Source organism: Ictalurus furcatus, chromosome 1 (genome assembly GCF_023375685.1).
Source record: "Ictalurus furcatus strain D&B chromosome 1, Billie_1.0, whole genome shotgun sequence".
NCBI classification, from domain to species: Eukaryota; Metazoa; Chordata; class Actinopteri; order Siluriformes; family Ictaluridae; genus Ictalurus; species Ictalurus furcatus.
The window spans coordinates 34,859,520-34,877,689 of NC_071255.1; the positions used below are offsets into that span (position 1 = coordinate 34,859,520).

Genomic DNA, 18,170 nt, shown 5'->3' on the forward strand with positions numbered 1-18,170 from the left:
CACGTCTAAAGCCTGTGATTATTTCATCTACAGCGTGCCTGTGCCGTGTTAAGGCTCTGAAATGAGCCTTAATAAAAAAAAAAAATTTTATGCCAATGCATAAAAACTGAAACTTCACAGTCATCGTTTATGCAAATCATACAAACGAAAGCTATACAGGATGCTTTTCCATCAAAGTGTGTGCTCTCTGCTGGAGTTTGTAGCACCATGAACGATTTAATGTCTGTGGTTAGATGTGTAGTACGGACAGTACAGCACTCTATGGTGCCTTGCAAGTATTCAGTCCTCTCGAACTTTTCCACATCTTGTAGTCTTGCACCTTGGAATTGAAATTAAATTTCGGTAAATACTTGGTCGAGCCGCCTTTTCCTGCAGTTTTCTTGGAGGTGTCCGTATCAGCTTTGTCTCCGTCCCAGTCCCAGCTTGTTAAACAGCGTCCCCGCAACATTTTGATGATGCTACCGCCAGCATGCTTCACGGCGGGGGTGGTGTTCTCCGCATGATGAGCAGCGCTGGGTTACCGCCGAATGTAGCACTTTGTCATAAGGCCAGAAAGGTCGGTTTTGGTCTCATCTGACCAGAGAACCTTTCTGCATATGTTCGTTGAGTCTACAGCATAGCTTTGGGCTAACTCCAAAAGCGCCTTCATGCTACCGCTCTTCCATAAAGCCCAGCTTTGTGGGAAAGTCCTTTTGACTTGTGTCAAGCTCAGTCATACAGGCCTGGTCAGCCCCAGCGATAGCAAGTGTGGCAGTCTGTTATCAGGTCTGTTCCACTACAGTAATGGTGTATTACATGTGGTTGAAATCAAACTTCCTGATTAGCCACAGTGGTTGTTAAATTGTTGCTTTAAAATCCACTAGTTTCATCCATTTACAAGCAAGATGCAACACATTTGCAGAAGGAAGTTGAAAAGGCCACCTTCCTTTCAAAATGTGTTACAAGTCATGGTGTTCAGTGTTAGTTGGGGTTTCCTCTCAAACTTTAATTGCTAGTAAGGCGCATGAGTCAGACACCTCGTGAAGATCTCGGCATATGAGTGCATTGATTTTGACACAATACCTCACTCATCTCGGTCTCATTTTTCTCCTTCACATATGCCTCCTGAACTCAGAGAGTGGTGTGGGAAAATACGCTGCAGTAGTTCTCTCTTGTCCTCCGGCAGAGGCGTTTTTCTGGCTCTCTCTTTCCTCTGAAACGAGTTTCAAACTCTATACAGCCTGCAGACATTCCACCAAAGCCTGACTCATCACATTGGAGGATTAAAGCATCTTTAGTCAGGCCAAACTCGCTCGCCCACTGAGGGTTCACTCTGTTACTGCTGAGTTTTTCGTTGCTAGTCAGCTGAAGATTAATCCAGTCAACTGCTTTGGAAATGCAGAGAAGCTGTGCTTTCTAAAGGATGTCTTTGGTGGAGATAAGTGTTACATTTTCCGCTGTGCCTTTACTCTGTGATGTTGGGTGTTGGAAGAAAAATATTTCTTCCATTTACACGTCATTTAAACACTAACTCTCGGCTTGCTTCATCCCACACGTTCCCATATGTTTGCAGCCAAGTTGGTAGAAGTGACTGGTCTGGTTTTACCCCAGTCTAAATAGAGCCTCACACATGTTAGGGCAGGTTTCACTACATTTACGTTTACTCATTTGATACTCTTACAGAGTGACTTACAAGTACAAGCTGCCAAAAGAATTTTGACCAGTTCTGCCTGCTCCTGTTGAAAGATTGACCAATCTCTCCAGTTCCCGCTGCTATTTTTGTTTGTACCCGTACACATTATTTTCATACAAACTTCATTTGGCAGGCCCCATTATCCTAGAGTGATTTACAAGTACATCAGAAATCAGCTTGAACTGAACTCCAAAATGAATTCTGACCAATCCCGCCCGCTCCTGCAGACGTTCCTGGCCAATCCCGCCCGCTCCTGCAGACGTTCCTGGCCAATCCCGCCCGCTCCTGCAGACGTTCCTGAAGAATCCCGTCCATTCCTGCAGACGTTCCTGGCCAATCCCGCCCGCTCCTGCAGACGTTCCTGGCCAATCCCGCCCGCTCCTGCAGACGTTCCTGAAGAATCCTGTCCATTCCTGCAGACGTTCCTGGCCAATCCCGCCCACTCCTGCAAACGTTCCTGACGAATCCTGTCCATTCCAGCAGATATTCCTGACCAATCCCTCCTGCTACTACAGATGCTTCTGATCAATCTGGCCTTCTCCCACAGACATTCTTGATAGGTCATGCCCACTCCTGTAGAACATTCGAGGAGTCCCTCCAGCTCCTACTGCTGTTCTTTCTTGTGCCCATATGTGTTATTGTAGTTGGACTTGGATGTTTCTATCTTCCAAAGTACAACACCGACTTAGACCAGGTTCCAGAAGATGAATTAATACATGATTGAATGAGGAAAGCCCAATTTTCCGCACTGAACGATCACCGTACCATGTCCAACACGCTCCCATGTTAATCAACATGGCCTTTCTTCGTCTCACAATTTTCATATCTGTTTGTCCTCTCCCGCCCTCGGAATGGAGTCCGACAGAACCCCATTCCCGATGCAATCCTCTATCCTGGCATTTAAACTCTAATCACTTGCATAAACCTTAACTGCTGATTTTTCCCTTTACACCCAGCCAGTCAATATATATATTTTTTTTTTGTATATTTCACCTTCCTACACACCGGAGATGGCCAATCAGTCATTTGTCCTCTACATCTGGAGCCTCACTCATTTCCTCACTTGTTTCCAATCAATATTACACAACAGAGTCAGATCGTGCTGTAATCCTTTGTTCATATTTCACTCGTACACAAAGCCCTAAACCTCAACAAGGCTATTTACTTTCCTTATGACCATTTGAGCTTCTGTGAAACCAGGTAACATCAGCTATTAGTTGAAGTGCTTTTACTCCAGTATGAATGAATGAATAATGTTGTTTTCTTCCATCACAGTTACCTCATTGCCCACATTAGAGCATGCATTATTGACTCAGCACTGGATTCTCTGGTTGTCATGATCATTTTAATCTTTTTTTTTTTGTTACTCCCTACAGTAAGGTCTTGGCTTACCTTAGAATTGCATTTGGAGTAAGAAAGATTAGTATGTTGTTGGGCGGGTGCTAAGGATAGGATTTGGCATGTTGAAAGGGCCGAAGCTCAACACTGCCACTAGGGATCATTGGACAAATAGTTTTTAGTGTAGGAAACAAGAATTTTACTCCTTGCTTTTATTTTATTTTCTCTATGAATTTACTTCCTTTGCATATGTGACCATAAACATTAAAAGAAGGCTTGGGACTTGTCCTCTGAGGCTTGTCCTTGGTAGATAAATGGCCAAGCAGTAATCACTTTTCTTTTTCAACAAAGTAGTTATTTCTATATATTTCCAAATAAAGGCCTCTAATATTAATTGACATTAAAGAAGTCTTCCACATATTCAGTTGTTTCACTTGTCTAAGGTTCTCCAAGACTTTGATTAAAAACAGATAAGCCTTAAAAGTTACAACTGCTGCTAGGAAAACAAAACTCACAGCTAGCTCAGGGCAATGGGGTATGAAAATCTGCCACTGGTTTTTAACAATTATCTAAAAACAACAGCGACAGAATAATTTGTAGCATTTGTAGCCATGTACCCTGCTTTCAGCGAACCTGGTTCAACTCTTCAGTTGATTTACAACTAGTGTTAATGGTATAGTCCTGTCACTTACCACACGACACCAAGTGGCAAGTCACTTTTACCCTCGAATCCAAGTCGAGTCTCAAGTCACTTTTACCCTCAAATCCAAGTCTTGTCTCAAGTCACTTTTACCCTCAAATCCAAGTCCTGTCTCAAGTCACTTTTACCCTCAAATCCAAGTCCTGTCTCAAGTCACTTTTACCCTCAAATCCAAGTCGAGTCTCAAGTCATTTTTACCCTCAAATCCAAGTCCTGTCTCAAGTCACTTTTACCCTCAAATCCAAGTCCTGTCTCAAGTCTCCCCTACATGCAAATCACTTAAAAGTCAACTCTCACATCACTTACCCCAGTGTCAAAATCTTTGATCACTAAGTCTTAGGTCCCTTAGTGTCAAGTCCAAGTTGAATCTCAAGTTAATTGGACGAGAGTCAAGTCGACACAGGCAGTGAAGCAATTGCACTCGCTCTGTTTTTCCACAAGTAGCTTGTGTTAACTACCAGAGATGGGGTCATTCCTTATCCGTACATCCAGTAGTTTAACACTACTGTTTTTTTGTTTGTTTTTTTTTTACAGCAGGAAAAGTACCGAACTGCAGAGCAGTAATCTTTTAGCACCCATCCCCATTTATCTAGAGGTTGAAAAACAGTATTGGTATAAGTAATTTCTGACCTGCTCCTCTGTCTCTTTTTCGTTCTGCCTCCTCTTATATTTTTCTCTTTCTCTCTTTCTCATGCCTGCATTAGTGGCTAAAAGCCAAGGTAAGTCCTCTTTTATCAAGTGCCCCAATCCTGCTGTAGTTTGTTATTGATCACCCGCTTTACCCTCAACCCCCGTCTCCCTTGTAGTTCAATTTAATTCCCCCTAATGTCACGTGGTCCACATAACAGGGCTGGGCGATATAACCGAGCGGTGTTGTCATTGTTAAGGGTGTATGACGTCGTGAAAGTGAAAATCCGAGACCATGTTGATCGGATTTACAGCTGATTGGTGAGAGAGCAGTGCCGACAAATCCAGTCTTGTTAACTTTAGTGTCTCGTTTACGCCGTATCGCCCACCCCTATGCGACTCTCCGTCTTAACACAAATTAGCTCCTGCACATGTAGTTAAAATGACCCTTTTGTAGGCTGTGTGGGTTTCCCAGACTCAATGACTGCTTTCATAGAGCCTTGAACAGTGCCAGTTATTTATCGAACATCGCACAATAGCATCCTAATGAAAAATAGGATTGCCGATCCAGCATCAGTAACATGATGCATGTCGAATATTTCATCCTAGTCATAACATACACTGCAAATGTGTGTGTTTTAGCCACTGTAACACCCAGTTCACCTGGTCAGGTGATTCTCAGGCCTTTTATGAAGCGAGTGTGGTGTGCTAAAACAAGATTGTCCATCTTCTAGACTTTTTTTGATCCAGGATTAGAAAGCCGGGAGATATCTACAGCCGGTTTTTCATAGTCAGGTCTGGGAAGCTCAACATTTGCCCCATTGTTCTGTTGTCCTTGTTTACAGTTCGTCTGTGAACATCTGATCAAACAAGCACTCATGCTGTTTTTAACTCTCGCCCAATCAGCAACATGGAAACAACCAATCAGTCAGAGGAGGAACGCTATCGAGGACCAATCCGCCGACACAGAAGCCACCCAGTCCGCCCATGGCAGGGCGTGGCACTCTGGGGTAAGTAGCAGTTTATGAACGGAAAGAAACCCAACACGATGTTATAGAGAAATAAGAAGATGGAGACTGAAGTGGATCGTTTTGCTCGAACAACACGTTTTATACAACAACTTGTACACCAACTTTTTTTTCATTTATTACTCATCAATGTCATTTTTTTTTTATCCATTTCTAGTTATATTATATGGGATTAAGTGTAATTAATGGTAGACAAAATCTGTGATGATTGTATTATTTATTGTAAGATTTTCATCCAGATTTACACTTAGTCCCTCACCTCTCAGGTGTTCCTCAACTTTTTTTCTTCAACTCCGAAGTACCGGAGATGTTAGATACCGTATGTGATTGACAAAATATCTAAGAATTTCATAGATTTATCTAATAAATAATTTCCTTCTCTTTTTCTCGCTCGCTCCCTCTCTCAGGCGTAACACTTCGTATAAAACTCTTGAGCCAGTAAAACCTCCCACAGTGCCTAACGACTACATGACCAGCCCCGCTCGCCTCGGGACGCACAGCCCAGGACGCACGGCCTCGCTCAGCCAAAGACCAAGAACCCACAGGTAACACACACACACACACACACACACACACACACACGCAGCATCGCCTCATGGTATTTAGAAATTCTAGTCTATCGTTAATATCTCAGGAGTGGTGTGGATTACCCAAAAAAAAAAAAGTCCGTGAGAATGATTCCATTTGTTTTAAAGTCGCAGGCGGGATGTTTTTGTCGGATTTCTCCCCTCCATTCATGTCATGGCTCATGTCTAAGCTTAGAAGAGCGTCTTCTTCGTTTCCCTGAGTTATAACTACTCTGACAGATCCTGTATGTACACCGTCATTCTCACTTAAGTGTGGGTGTGTTAGTGGACAAATATGCCTGATTTAAGTCGCCTCATTAGCGAAAACATCCGAGTGCTGGCCGAGGAAGGTATAAATGCACCGTATTTGGTAAGTAATTGGAAAGTGACTCGGATCTGTTGATTTGAACTCCGTCCTCCAGTACCTTTTCCACTATAAAAGGACCAGTTCCTTGGATTTCCACCATAAAGTGCCGATGGTGTACGCACAGTACCCATGATTCTTGTTCTTGGCAGACAGGAGTGCAACTCGATTTGGTCTCCCGCTATCGTAGCCCATCCTCCTCGAAGTTTCCATGTGTTTCCAGATGCTTTTCTGCTCACCACGGTTGTAGAGCGTGGTTATGACCGCTCGTGTCTGTGCGAGTTTATGCATGGCGCTGCTGCCACGTGATTGGCTGTTTGGATAAATGCATGAATGAATAGGAGCGAATGCTGCAGCGTCACCTCGATGCTTTCACTGTATAACTCTCTTATCCTTTCTCTTTCATGGCAGGAGAGTGTGATTAGCATAACTGCATAATGTACAGCCAAAGCATCATGGATAGAGTTTAAAAGTACAAGTGTAATAAACTCATTAACAGGAATAATAATAATAATAATAATAATAATAATAATAATAGCAGGGATGGAGCACAGTTAGGGTGTAACCCACTATATCCTGGGTGGTGTCATGGTGCTGCATAGTTTGTGGTGAGTTTTGTCAGGAAATGTGTCTCTAATGTTTTTCTAGATGATGTCGAGGTTAGGGTTATGGGTAAAAAGTAGAAAATATATATTTTTTTCTAATACTATGTTGCAAAACTTAACTTCTAGTTTTTGTTTGATTGTTTTTTCCCCAGATCCCCCCCTCCCCCCTTTTTATTGCTGTACCGTATGACAGTTTTGCACTTTAGAACAGAAACGATTTAAAGCTGCTCTGTGATTGGCCAGAAGCTCTTACCAGGCATGTAAACCTCAGATTTCATTTCAGATTACACACGATTCACTACGGTTTCATTTTGACCATAATGCGGCTTTTGCTGTGACGCGATGCATCTCATTATGATTGAATTCTTACACGACATTTTTGCACGGTTGAGAAGCCAGATCGTGGAAATATGGAGACAAATATCCATCAAAAGACATTCCTCTCTTGTCAGGTTGCCATGGTAATGGGAAGAATTTCTCAAAAAATCAGAGGGAAAACTGCGGTCCTGTTTCTCACAAACATCTTTATGAGAAAACAGAGAAATGAGAGGATGTCCGGGGCAGAAAGACATGCCTCTTCTTAAACACGTCTTTTTATCATTTACTCTCTCTCTCGCTCTCTCTCTCTCTCCTCATGCTCTCGCTCTCTCACCCCCTTTTTCTCTTTCTCTATTTCTGCCTCTCTCTCTCTCACTCTCACCCCCTTTTTCTCTTTCTCTATTTCTGTCTCTCTCTCTCTCGCTCTCACCCCCTTTTTCTCTTTCTCTATTTCTGTCTCTCTCTCGTTCGCACTCACCCCCTTTTTCTCTTTCTCTTTCTCTATTTCTGCCTCTCTCTCTCTCGCTCTCACACCCCCTTTTTCTCTTTCTCTATTTCTGCCTCTCTCTCTCTCGCTCTCACACCCCCCTTTTCTCTTTCTCTATTTCTGTCTCTCTCTCGTTCGTGCTCTCACCCCCTTTTTCTCTTTCTCTATTTCTGTCTCTCTCTCTCGTTCGCGCTCTCACCCCCTTTTTCTCTTTCTCTATTTCTGCCTCTCTCTCTCTCTCTCGCTCTCACACCCCCTTTTTCTCTTTCTCTATTTCTGTCTCTCTCTCTCGCTCTCACACCCCCTTTTTCTCTTTCTCTATTTCTGTCTCTCTCGCTCTCACACCCCCTTTTTCTCTTTCTCTATTTCTGTCTTTCTCTTTCTCTCTCTCTCGCTCTCACACCCATTTTTTCTTTTTCTCTATTTCTGACTCCCTCTCTCGCTCTCGCTCTCACACCCCCTTTTTCACTTTCTCTATTTCTGTCTCTCTCTCTCGCTCTCACACCCCCTTTTTCTCTTTCTTTTTCTGTCTCTCTCTCTTTCCCCTCCATCTCTATTTCTCGCTCTCTGTCTGTCTCTTGTCCAGTCAGTCTCCTTCTCTCTCTCTCTTTCTCTCTCTCTCTATCTGTCTCTCTCAATTCAATTTCAATTTTCCAATCAAAGTACTTTATTGGCAGGATAGTTTACATACAATATTGCCAAAGCTTCAGTATAGATAAGAAAGGAGAATTAATAATCTCTCTCTCTCTCTCTCTGCAGTGGTAGCAGTGGGGGTAGTGGCAGTCGTGAGAACAGCGGAGGCAGCAGTATTGGCATTCCCATCGCCGTGCCCACTCCCTCCATCCCTAACTCTGGCCCAGGTACAGCTCATTCTCCTCCTTTCCACTTCCTTCTCTCCTTAATATCATCACACTGAACCTCTAGGTCAAACACGTATACAACCGTCACCTTGTTTCATTTCATAGTGAGAGTGTCTGTATCCTTAAAGAGCTCCTTTTACCCATTCCAGCCTTTATTCTGCCTTTTGTCTTCAGTTCGGGTCATTAAATCAAACTTCAGTTAGAAACAGGATACTTGGGGAAAAATTCACTCTGACCAAACAGCAGAGTGTTATCAGTATTTGCTGTGTGTGTGTGTGTGTGTGTGTGTGTGAGAGAGAGAGTTATGAGCTGAGACCAAAGTCCATGTTTAATCAGTTTAATGTGCTCTCTCTCCCCCTCCAGCAGGTGTTCTTAACCCTTTCATACCCGTTTATGAGATACAGAAAACACACAGATCACCAGAGACGAGAGCGAATACTAAAACATCCACTCTGTCTGTACAGGTGTTAATGATTAATGCCGTGTTTGTCTCCCTCTCGCAGCCTGAGTGGCCTGTTTGAGTGTGTAAGAGATGTTGGTAGGAGGAAAGCAGGTGAACAGACAGACATGGGGGTGGGGTGGGGGGGGTTGTAGGGGGGTATCTAGGCACAGCATGCTGGAGGATGGAGGAAATAAAATTGGAAGAGTGAGTGATGCACAGAATAGTGTACAGAGGGAGGAGAAAAGAAGTGCAGTGTGACGGAGGGGGAGAGAACAGAACCATGGAAACTCCCTTCATTGTTGCAGCTGAGTAACTCTGTGTGTGTGTATCAGTGTCATTTCATGTGGTTGTGCTGTATTCATTACAGTTCCTTCAATGTTTGCTCCGCCCCCACCTCCGCCTCCACCCATGTTTGGGGCCCCAATGGCTATAGGTGAGACATCTCAGCCGTGTGTGTGTGTGTGTGTGTGTGTGTGTGTGTGTGTGTGTGTGTGTGTGTGTACTTCATATAAGTAAATTAGGGTTTAAAAGTCTCCCCACAACCAAGAACTGTTATATTCTATCATCTTAAAATGAAAGATTTTAAAAATAAAATAAATGAACACAGCAAAACATAGAAATGTAAATTTATTATTTATTGTTAGGATTTTATGCAAATTAGAACGTTCTTACTCTTTCTTTCTTACCTAGTATTTGCTTTCACGCAATTTTGCAAAAAAAAACGAACATGGAACGAGGTCGTATAATATTTTTGTTTCATTTAATTAGTATGTATTTTTTAAATATATATATATATATATATATATATATATATATATATATATATATATATATATATATAAAATTAATAATTTTCTGTAAAATGAACAGGCCTGATACCTGACTGATTAATTATTTTATTATGATGACTTTTATGATGTCATCGTTTGATAATTATTTAAACCCGAGACTAAACGTCGCCTAATATTAAAGTCTTCGTATGAAACTAAAAAAGTCTAGAAACATCTGTTTTCGCATATGATTTGCTTCGTTGTTTTTCAATGGTAAAGCTGCTGTACTGTACATGTTATGTAATCAGTAAAGCATGCTCGCTCGTGTTAATAGCTGTAATCCGACGTTAAAGGCGCGTTAGGTACGTTTATTCTAACGAAGTCACGAAGCTCCGCCCCCAGAATCTTAGGTGGTCTGTGTAGTGTCTGTAAAATGACCGACAGACCAGAAGTCCGTTTTCCGAGCGGCTTTTTCCGGGTTATTTGTACACATAAGATACTTTAAAAAATAAAAATAAAAAATCCATTGCACCTTAACGTGGATTCATTATCTTCCTCGTTAAATGTAAATGCATGTTTTTTTAATCCCTTATTTTATGAGGAATATTATTTGAATTTGAGACATATCATTTGGAAACGGTTGTATTAATTGCTGAAGGGAATATAAGCAGTTCTCTGGCGTGGACTTTTAGACCCTACGGGAGGTGGAGGTGGAGGTGGTGGTGGAGGTGATAATGGTGGCGGATATTTTAAACCAGTGGTGGTGGGTATACGTCTAGATTTCCAACACTGCACGACGACGACGACGACGACAGAATGTTTGTGATGTAAATCTCCTGATTCTGTACAAGACCAACGTTGCATTCGGCTCACCCCGGAAGTGGAAAGCCGGAACTCCGAGCTACGTGGTTTTCCACCTCCGTGCGTTTGAGCTACAAGTTGGGAATGCCTCTGTGTTCGTCTTTTTCTTAGCCAACTGTGACGTGAGGTATATTTCCCGCAAAGCAGCGAACGGTATGTCTAGTATATACGATCGTGCTCTTCGTTTTAAGGTAAGGAGTCTTACTGTGAGCAGCCATGTCGCCCCGAGTTCCCGAACAGGTGCTCGGAGTTTAAGGGGGATTTTTTTTTTCTTTATTATTACTGCGGTGAAAATTCTTCAAAGTGCAGGATCATTTAAAGCCGTTAAGAAATGAATTCCGGCTTCTGATTGGCCAGGATTACTAATTAAGGAATAAGACACAAGTACGTGGTCTTCTAGTAAAATAATAAACAATTGAGCGGTTGTGGTCGTAACCCTGAAGTTGATTCGTTCACCTTTTAACAGCACGTCTGAACGTGTTTTATTCCTCTTACACCGTGGATGTTTCCCGGTTACTACTTTTCTTTTATTAACAAGCAAGACGTTATTCATTTGTGGTTTGATTTAACGGCGTGGGACGTCTGTGAGCCACGTTTATTTCCTGTATTCGCAGCTATAAACGACAAAACGGTCGCTCCCTCACAAGCTTCTGTTCTTTCTTTCTCTTGACGTTATTAAGACCAAAAAAAAAAAGGCAGTTATGATACAGAGAACTCTTCAATGTTGTGGAAAACAAGAAGCAGCCGTCCCACTTCCTCTGTGCCAACTGTGGGTCTGTTCTTCACAAAGGAGAGCCGAAAACTGTGGAAAACGTCCCCTGCGAGCGTTCCAGAGCTTCCGAAGGGGCGCTGAGGACATAATCGACCCACCTCGTCTTCCCCGTGCTCGTCTTTCTGCTCTACATTTCTCTCTCTCTCTCTCTCTCTCTCTCTCTCTCTCTCTCTCTCTCTCTCCTGCTGTTGTTTATTGTGGACGACATGGGGGTTTGTTTCCCTTCCGTACGAGGGAAGCGAACATCTCGGTTATCGAGCATCGGAAACAGGAAATGCCCTTCGAGGAACACGTATCTACACGGCGATCTGTATAAACACGCACAAGGTTGTTTACAACACGGATAATCTTATCAAAAGCGAAGTCGCGTTCTATCCTTGAGACTCGGGGGTGGGTGGGTCTGAGGTTTATTTATTTATTATTGTTTTAACGTCGCACGCCGCTAATATCGTTCCGATAGCGCGGCGCGCGTGAACGTCTCGTTCGGATTCCGAGCGGACTGTTTTTACGCGTACCGTAAAACTCAGCAGTGGACGTAGAATCTGTTTACGTCTCGCGTAGGACACGAAACGAGTTACAAGTAGGCGCCATCGTGCGCCATCGTGACGCGATGCGATCTTGTGGCTGTAGCTAGCTACTCTTAACCTTTATACAGTAAATAAATTCTCCAGTTTCTTCCATAACCTTACTCCTAAACATCAAGAGGAAATAAAGGCGCGACGCAGGCCCGAACCTCGAATATCTTCCACGTGCGATGAATTCTGTATTAAAGCACTTCATTAGCACACTAGCTCGCGGTGCTTTGCTACATTACTACAGTACATAGCTACCACTCTCTAGCCTAGCCAGTTAGGTTTCCAGGCAACCAAATACGAGCTCATTTGGCTCGCTTGCGTGTTTAATAAGTCTTAAAAGCGTCCCCGTTACGGCAACATGCTACAGGTTTTTGTACACTTGTGAAAACCACGTTATCTGAAACTTAGCCACGTTAAGCTCCACCCACTTCACAATCATGTATCCCTGAAAGGCTCGTTTCCTTAGACATATACGTGATCGTTTCTGTATCATTAAGATATACTGTAGATACTGTCACTTTCCCAGTCTGGAGTCTGGAAATACTCTCATTATTCTCGTATGTTCAGAATTAAAATGAAATTTTTAATCTGAAATCGTACGTCTTCATTCCAGTCAGTAACGAGACGGGTATTACAGAGGAATTTCTCTAAATATCAATCGTCATTGGGTGTAGGTTCGATTTCAAGTCTTTCCCTTATGAGACATTTTCATTCTTTTAATTTTAAATTAATATTTTAATCATCCATAGACTGGATTATTATTCATTTTTTAAAAAGTTTGCGATATGTTTCATTAGATACAGCGTTATTAGCGTAAATCACTGATCATTGTTTTTAAAAAAGCTTCAGATGACCATTTTATTTTAATCCCCCTATTAACTGGCAGTACATTAAACATACGGGTCAGATTAGCTGATACATTTCGAAATCTTTTTAAATGTGTAATCTGGACTTTTGGACGCACATAATCCACGTTTAATTCACGTTTGAGTAACCGAGTCGTCATGTTTCTTCTGGTGATCAGATTATTAAAAATATAATATCCGCTGTGTTTAAATTGTAATGAAAGTAGGTGAGTGTGTAACGCGGCTGTAGTTTAGGCGTGTTTGTGAAAGTGCGCGTACGCGAGCGCTCGGCTTGTCTCAGGGTTATTAAGATATGTGAGTATTTTTAAATAACACGGAACTCTGTCGGTCTCTGTCGCCCGGATCCAGTTTCTTTCAGCACGGCTGAACAATGTGTGTTTGGTTTCGCATCGAGGTGTGAGTGTGTGTGAGAGTGGTTTCACATCAGGCTGAGAGTGTGTGTGAGAGTGTGTGAGAGGTTTCACATCGAGGTGAGTGTGTGAGAGTGGTTTCACATCAGGCTGAGAGTGTGTGTGAGAGTGTGTGAGAGGTTTCACATCGAGGTGAGTGTGTGAGAGTGGTTTCACATCAGGCTGAGAGTGTGTGTGAGAGTGTGTGTTTGGTTTCACATCGAGGTGAGTGTGTGAGAGTGGTTTCACATCAGGCTGAGAGTGTGTGTGTGTGAGAGTGTGTGTGTGTGAGAGTGTGAGTGTGTGAGAGAGTGTGTGAGAGAGTGTGTGAGAGTGTGTGAGTGGTTTCACATCGAGCTGAGAGTGTGTGAGAGTGGTTTCACATCAGGCTGAGAGAGTGTGTGAGAGTGTGTGAGAGGTTTCACATCGAGCTGTGAGTGTGTGTGAGTGTGTGTGAGTGGTTTCACAGCGAGCTGAGAGTGTGTGTGTGCGAGTGTGTGCGAGTGTGTGCGAGTGTGTGCGTGGTTTCACATCGAGCTGTGAGTGTGTGTTGACACGCCCTTGTGACTCAGTCTCTCGTAAGCCATGCAGTCCCTGGAGAAACCTCGAGGCAGGCCAATGTTTAAACCTTGGACCGGAGCCTAACTACTTCCTGTCTTCATCTCTTTCCTGTTTATTTGTGAACGGAATTGTAATGCAGTGAACGGCGAGTGAAGGGTTAATGTTGAGTGCGCGAGATGAGATGAGCTGAGATGGAGAGAGTGATACGAGCGCTGCATGGTTTAATCTGTCACTTTAATCACCTCATTATCTGCTCTAATGACCACTTTTCAGTTTTTTAAGCCGGTTTCAGTTTATATTTTCACAGTGAAATCTCAGGGTTGTTTCTGCTTTTTATTTCTCCATCTGACTCTTTATAATCTTTATAATCTTTTGTATAACAGTGTAACATTTTCCTGCTGTGCCTTTCCTTACAGATCATTTTCTCCCCTTTAGCTTTGTTCATGGCGTCTTAAATCCATTCATATAACATATAACCAATATCCTCCTTTTGGTGTTAAGGGTGTAACTGATTTTCATTTTCTGGGTCTCTCTGTGTCTCTCTCTTTCCCTCTCTCTTTTTCCCTCTCTTTCCCTCTCTCTCTCTCTCTCTCTCTCTCTCTCTCTCTCTCTCTCTCTCTCTCTGGGTGATGGCCGTGACGATCTCTCGCCCAGGGCTCGGTCCAGCCCCCGTCTCTCAGTTCGGCACGGTATCGCGACAGATGTCCCGCCACAACTCCACCACGTCGTCAATGTCCACGGTTTCAGCCACGGGGACGTACCGGCGCGCGCCGTCTCTCTCCTCTCAGCTCCCTCTGCAGCACACTAACGTCAACGGTGCTGCTCCGGCCGCCTTTACGCACAACTCAAGTAAGACACGTACAACAGATAACACACACCTGCTCTAATTAACACCGAGGATCGGATCCTTAGCTCCGCCTACCCTTGCGTACATATTCACTCCCCATTTCCTGTTACAACCTGGAAGCGAAACTTAATTAAGATATCTCATGGAATCTACACAAACAAGGGACCCTATTATTGGAGTAGGAGGAGAATTAATGTAGTTTGGAAAAGTAGCTTTTCAAAAGTGCAGGTGGAGATGTAGTTCTGGTGCGGTCAGACGTCACATGATCAGTTGAGCTGTGCGCAGTTAGTGTTGTTTCAGTTGAAGTGTATAAGAACACGAGACCAAGGAGCGAGCAAAACAAAACATGTTCGAGACACGGCACGCAAACTTCCACTACTTCCAAAATCCGTTATTAAAAAAAAAAAAAACGAAAAAACCGATAGATTATGGTACAACCCTAACTCTGCCCAGAGGAGGCTGTCCGGTAAAAATAGGGGATTATTCAGACAAGCAACCAAAGAGCCTTAAAGTACCGGTTAACGTGACGCTACCACCACCACCACCACCACGGTGTTCTCAGGGTGATGAGGCGTGCTGCGTTTGTGTCACAAATATTCCTACGTTTTGCTCCAGAACTAATTCAGCAGGTTCACAGCAACAGGAGCGAACATTTATGCAGTTATTTAACATTATTTTGCGTACGTTCATGACGTATAAACCCGAAAGGCCATTTCAGACGTCCCTCGCAGGTCGTAACACTACAAAATGTGGGAAAGGTCAAGCGGGGGTGTGAATACTTATGCAAGCTTATGCACCACCTGAACGTGAAAAGCTGGATGTGGTGATGAATCTGGCGGGAAACTTGTGAGGAATTTATTCGGTATTAGGACACATTCAGTCCTATCCTCCGAGTTCAGCTTTCACATAGTGCAGCGCTCGCATATTCCTGACGTTCATTAATCCCGTATTGAACTCCTCCGGCGCAGAAGTGCAGTCTCAGCCTTTTTTTTTTTTTTTTTTTTTCCATCTTTTGCCGATTTTTTATTTTTTATTTTCTCTTCCATCGACTCTGCAGTCACCTGCAGGAAATCCAACGCTGCGGTTTTCTCCAGTCAGATTTAATCACCGAAATTGGAATCCGATTCACTTTTTAAAATGTCGCATTAAAAATGAAGCTGGGCCATCAGATTATTGCTCGGTTTCCTTCAGGAACTTGCTGAATCGTTGAGCTCGCTCTTTGGCAAGTTTGTACGTGCGGTACGCTTCAGAAAGACAAGCGCGAGCTAGGCCTGGTGCGATGACGCTAGCTAGCGAGATCTTTTCCACTCAACAGCGCAGGTAAGAAATCCCAACCCGGGACTGTTTGCATCACGGCCAAGCGCGTGTGTCGTTCTCCCCATCACGTGATTTTAAGTAGGAGGAGTTTCTCTAGTGGTGATCGAGGATCGAGCCGAGAGCTGGGCGAAACGACGAGATCACATCGATACCGTCATAATATCCTTTTCTGACATATCGATATCGTTTATAAATCTTATATTTTGATACAAGTAATAGGGGAAGAGGCGTATCCCGTTCGATGTTAAAATACGTTCTGCTTCCGTCGTTTCTCTCTCATGACGATTACCGAGAACGAGTCACGCCGAGTCAGTGGAAGTTCGCGTGCGCCCGGACACAGGCGAGGGTGCCAATACTTTAGTCTTCGGGAAAAGAAAAAGGTTCGAGCGCAGATTTTACCCGATCTTAAAATACTATAAAAAGCATACTCCGTATGTCGGGCACTGGGTAGGGCGTGAACAACGTGAACAGGAAGTTCAACCTGATGAGAACATGGACATTTAGAGAACTTTATACGGACGAAGAAATGTAAAATATAAATCAAATGAAATCAGGACGATTATGCTGGCCAATCAGAGGCCTGTAATATGTTTAGCTCCTCCCACATGTTCGGACTAAACTAAACGACAAAGTGCTGGAGTACTGTACGACTCGCGCGGTGGTGGAAATCAGGGCTCGTGGGTAATTAGGCGAGACGTGCTGCCGCGTTTGCGGGTGGAAAAGCGCTGACTCCCAGCTCTACGGTACTGTACTGTCTCGCTGCCTGTCCTCCGCTGCGTTCATCTGTTAAACTCCCGCATTAACCGCCGGCGTGTGAGCCTTTTCCTCCAAGCGTCGTTTACCGTCCACCATTCCACACAGAACTGAAGAGGAGTGTTCAGGAAACGCAGAGAACATCATCCGGACGGGTTTTTACGCCGGGCTTTAAGGTTTCTACAGAACCGGGAACAGTCTGGAGAAGAGTAATGACGTGCAGGGCGTGCGAGTGTGTATGGGGGGAATAATAATGATGATGAAATAATATTTCCGAATAGTTTCTATGAATTGTTCTTTATGAAATCGTTTATTTAATAATAAATTTATGTTTGTATTAGAATTAAAGGTGTAAATGGAGTTTGGATGTTTTAATCCGCTCGCAAATGTGTCTGAAGTCCTTCATCGTGGATCAACACGTCTGCACGGAGGGGTGTCCTTCAAGCCTCTCTCTCACCAAGCCTAATACACTCGTTTCCTTTTATTTCCTGCCCTCCTCCTCTTGTGTGTGTGTGTGTGTGTGTGTGTGTGTGTGTGTGTGTGTGTATACGTGTGTGTGTGTGTGTGTATACAGTGTCTGTTGCTCCCCCGCCTCCCCCCATGCTCATTCCACAGATTCCCCTCACCGGCTTTGTGGCCCGGGTGCAGGAAAACAGTAAGTGCTGAACAACCCCAGTGCTCTGTGTGTGTGTGTGTGTGTGTGTGTTTTTGGCATGTCTCTGGAGCATGTGGATAGAAATAGTTCAGCTGGAAATAAAACCTACACACTTCCCCCCTACCAAAACCCCAAATGTAGCGATGATGCACTGTAGTGATCATTTGGATTTGCGTCCAATACTTTACGTCATCATCACTTCTGCTGTACAACTCCGCCTTCAGACTTTAGGCCACGCCCCCTACCCGAGTCTGACGCTGAGCGATGGAGAGCTAGTGTATGTGCTGAAGAAGAACGTGATGGAGCTATGACTGTTTCGAGCTCCGTGTTGTCCTCTTTACGAGCCACTAGAAATCGGTCCGTAACGGATTCCGGAGGGTTTTTTGTCTGATTGTTGCGGCCAAAATGATTTTGCGGCGGGTTTTTTTTTTTTGTTTTTTTTCTTCTTTTTTTTTAAATTTGCGACGCAACTTGTGGAGATTTTTGTGCTTTTTTTTGCGCATCGTGACGTCACGTGACACATCTCGGCCCGGATCTCCTGAAAATCTGCGGTACTTTTTTGAAAACTCGTGAGCTCGTCCGAATATCTCGGCGTTTGCTTGAGATCGCGTTCATTTTTACAAACGTAAAATCCTGGAGGGACTGAATAACTGAAGATAACGGAGCGTGAGATTTAGAAGTAATCTTGACTCTGGAGCAGAGTGTAAACATAGTGGCGTGTCTCAGTGCTCGCTTAACTGAACTGCTCTCTCTCTCTCTCTCTCTCTCTCTCTCTCTCCCTCTCTCTCTCTCTCTTT

General features: G+C 43.6%; 1 protein-coding gene across 6 annotated transcripts in view; it reads left to right on the forward strand.

Annotated features, from left to right (window-relative positions):
• abi1a (abl-interactor 1a) overlaps nt 1-18,170 on the forward strand; it is a 51,167-nt gene that overhangs the window by 29,274 nt on the left and 3,723 nt on the right. The window contains exons 4-9 of one of the 6 annotated variants that reach the window (XM_053636948.1): nt 5,244-5,347; nt 5,773-5,910; nt 8,465-8,565; nt 9,375-9,440; nt 14,456-14,650; nt 17,293-17,373. In XM_053636948.1, coding sequence (XP_053492923.1) covers nt 5,244-5,347; nt 5,773-5,910; nt 8,465-8,565; nt 9,375-9,440; nt 14,456-14,650; nt 17,293-17,373 — 685 coding nt within the window. The remainder of the gene's footprint in view (nt 1-5,243; nt 5,348-5,772; nt 5,911-8,464; nt 8,566-9,374; nt 9,441-14,455; nt 14,651-17,292; nt 17,374-18,170) is intronic. The other 5 variants (XM_053636964.1, XM_053636974.1, XM_053636956.1 and 2 more) reach the window with 5 other exon arrangements.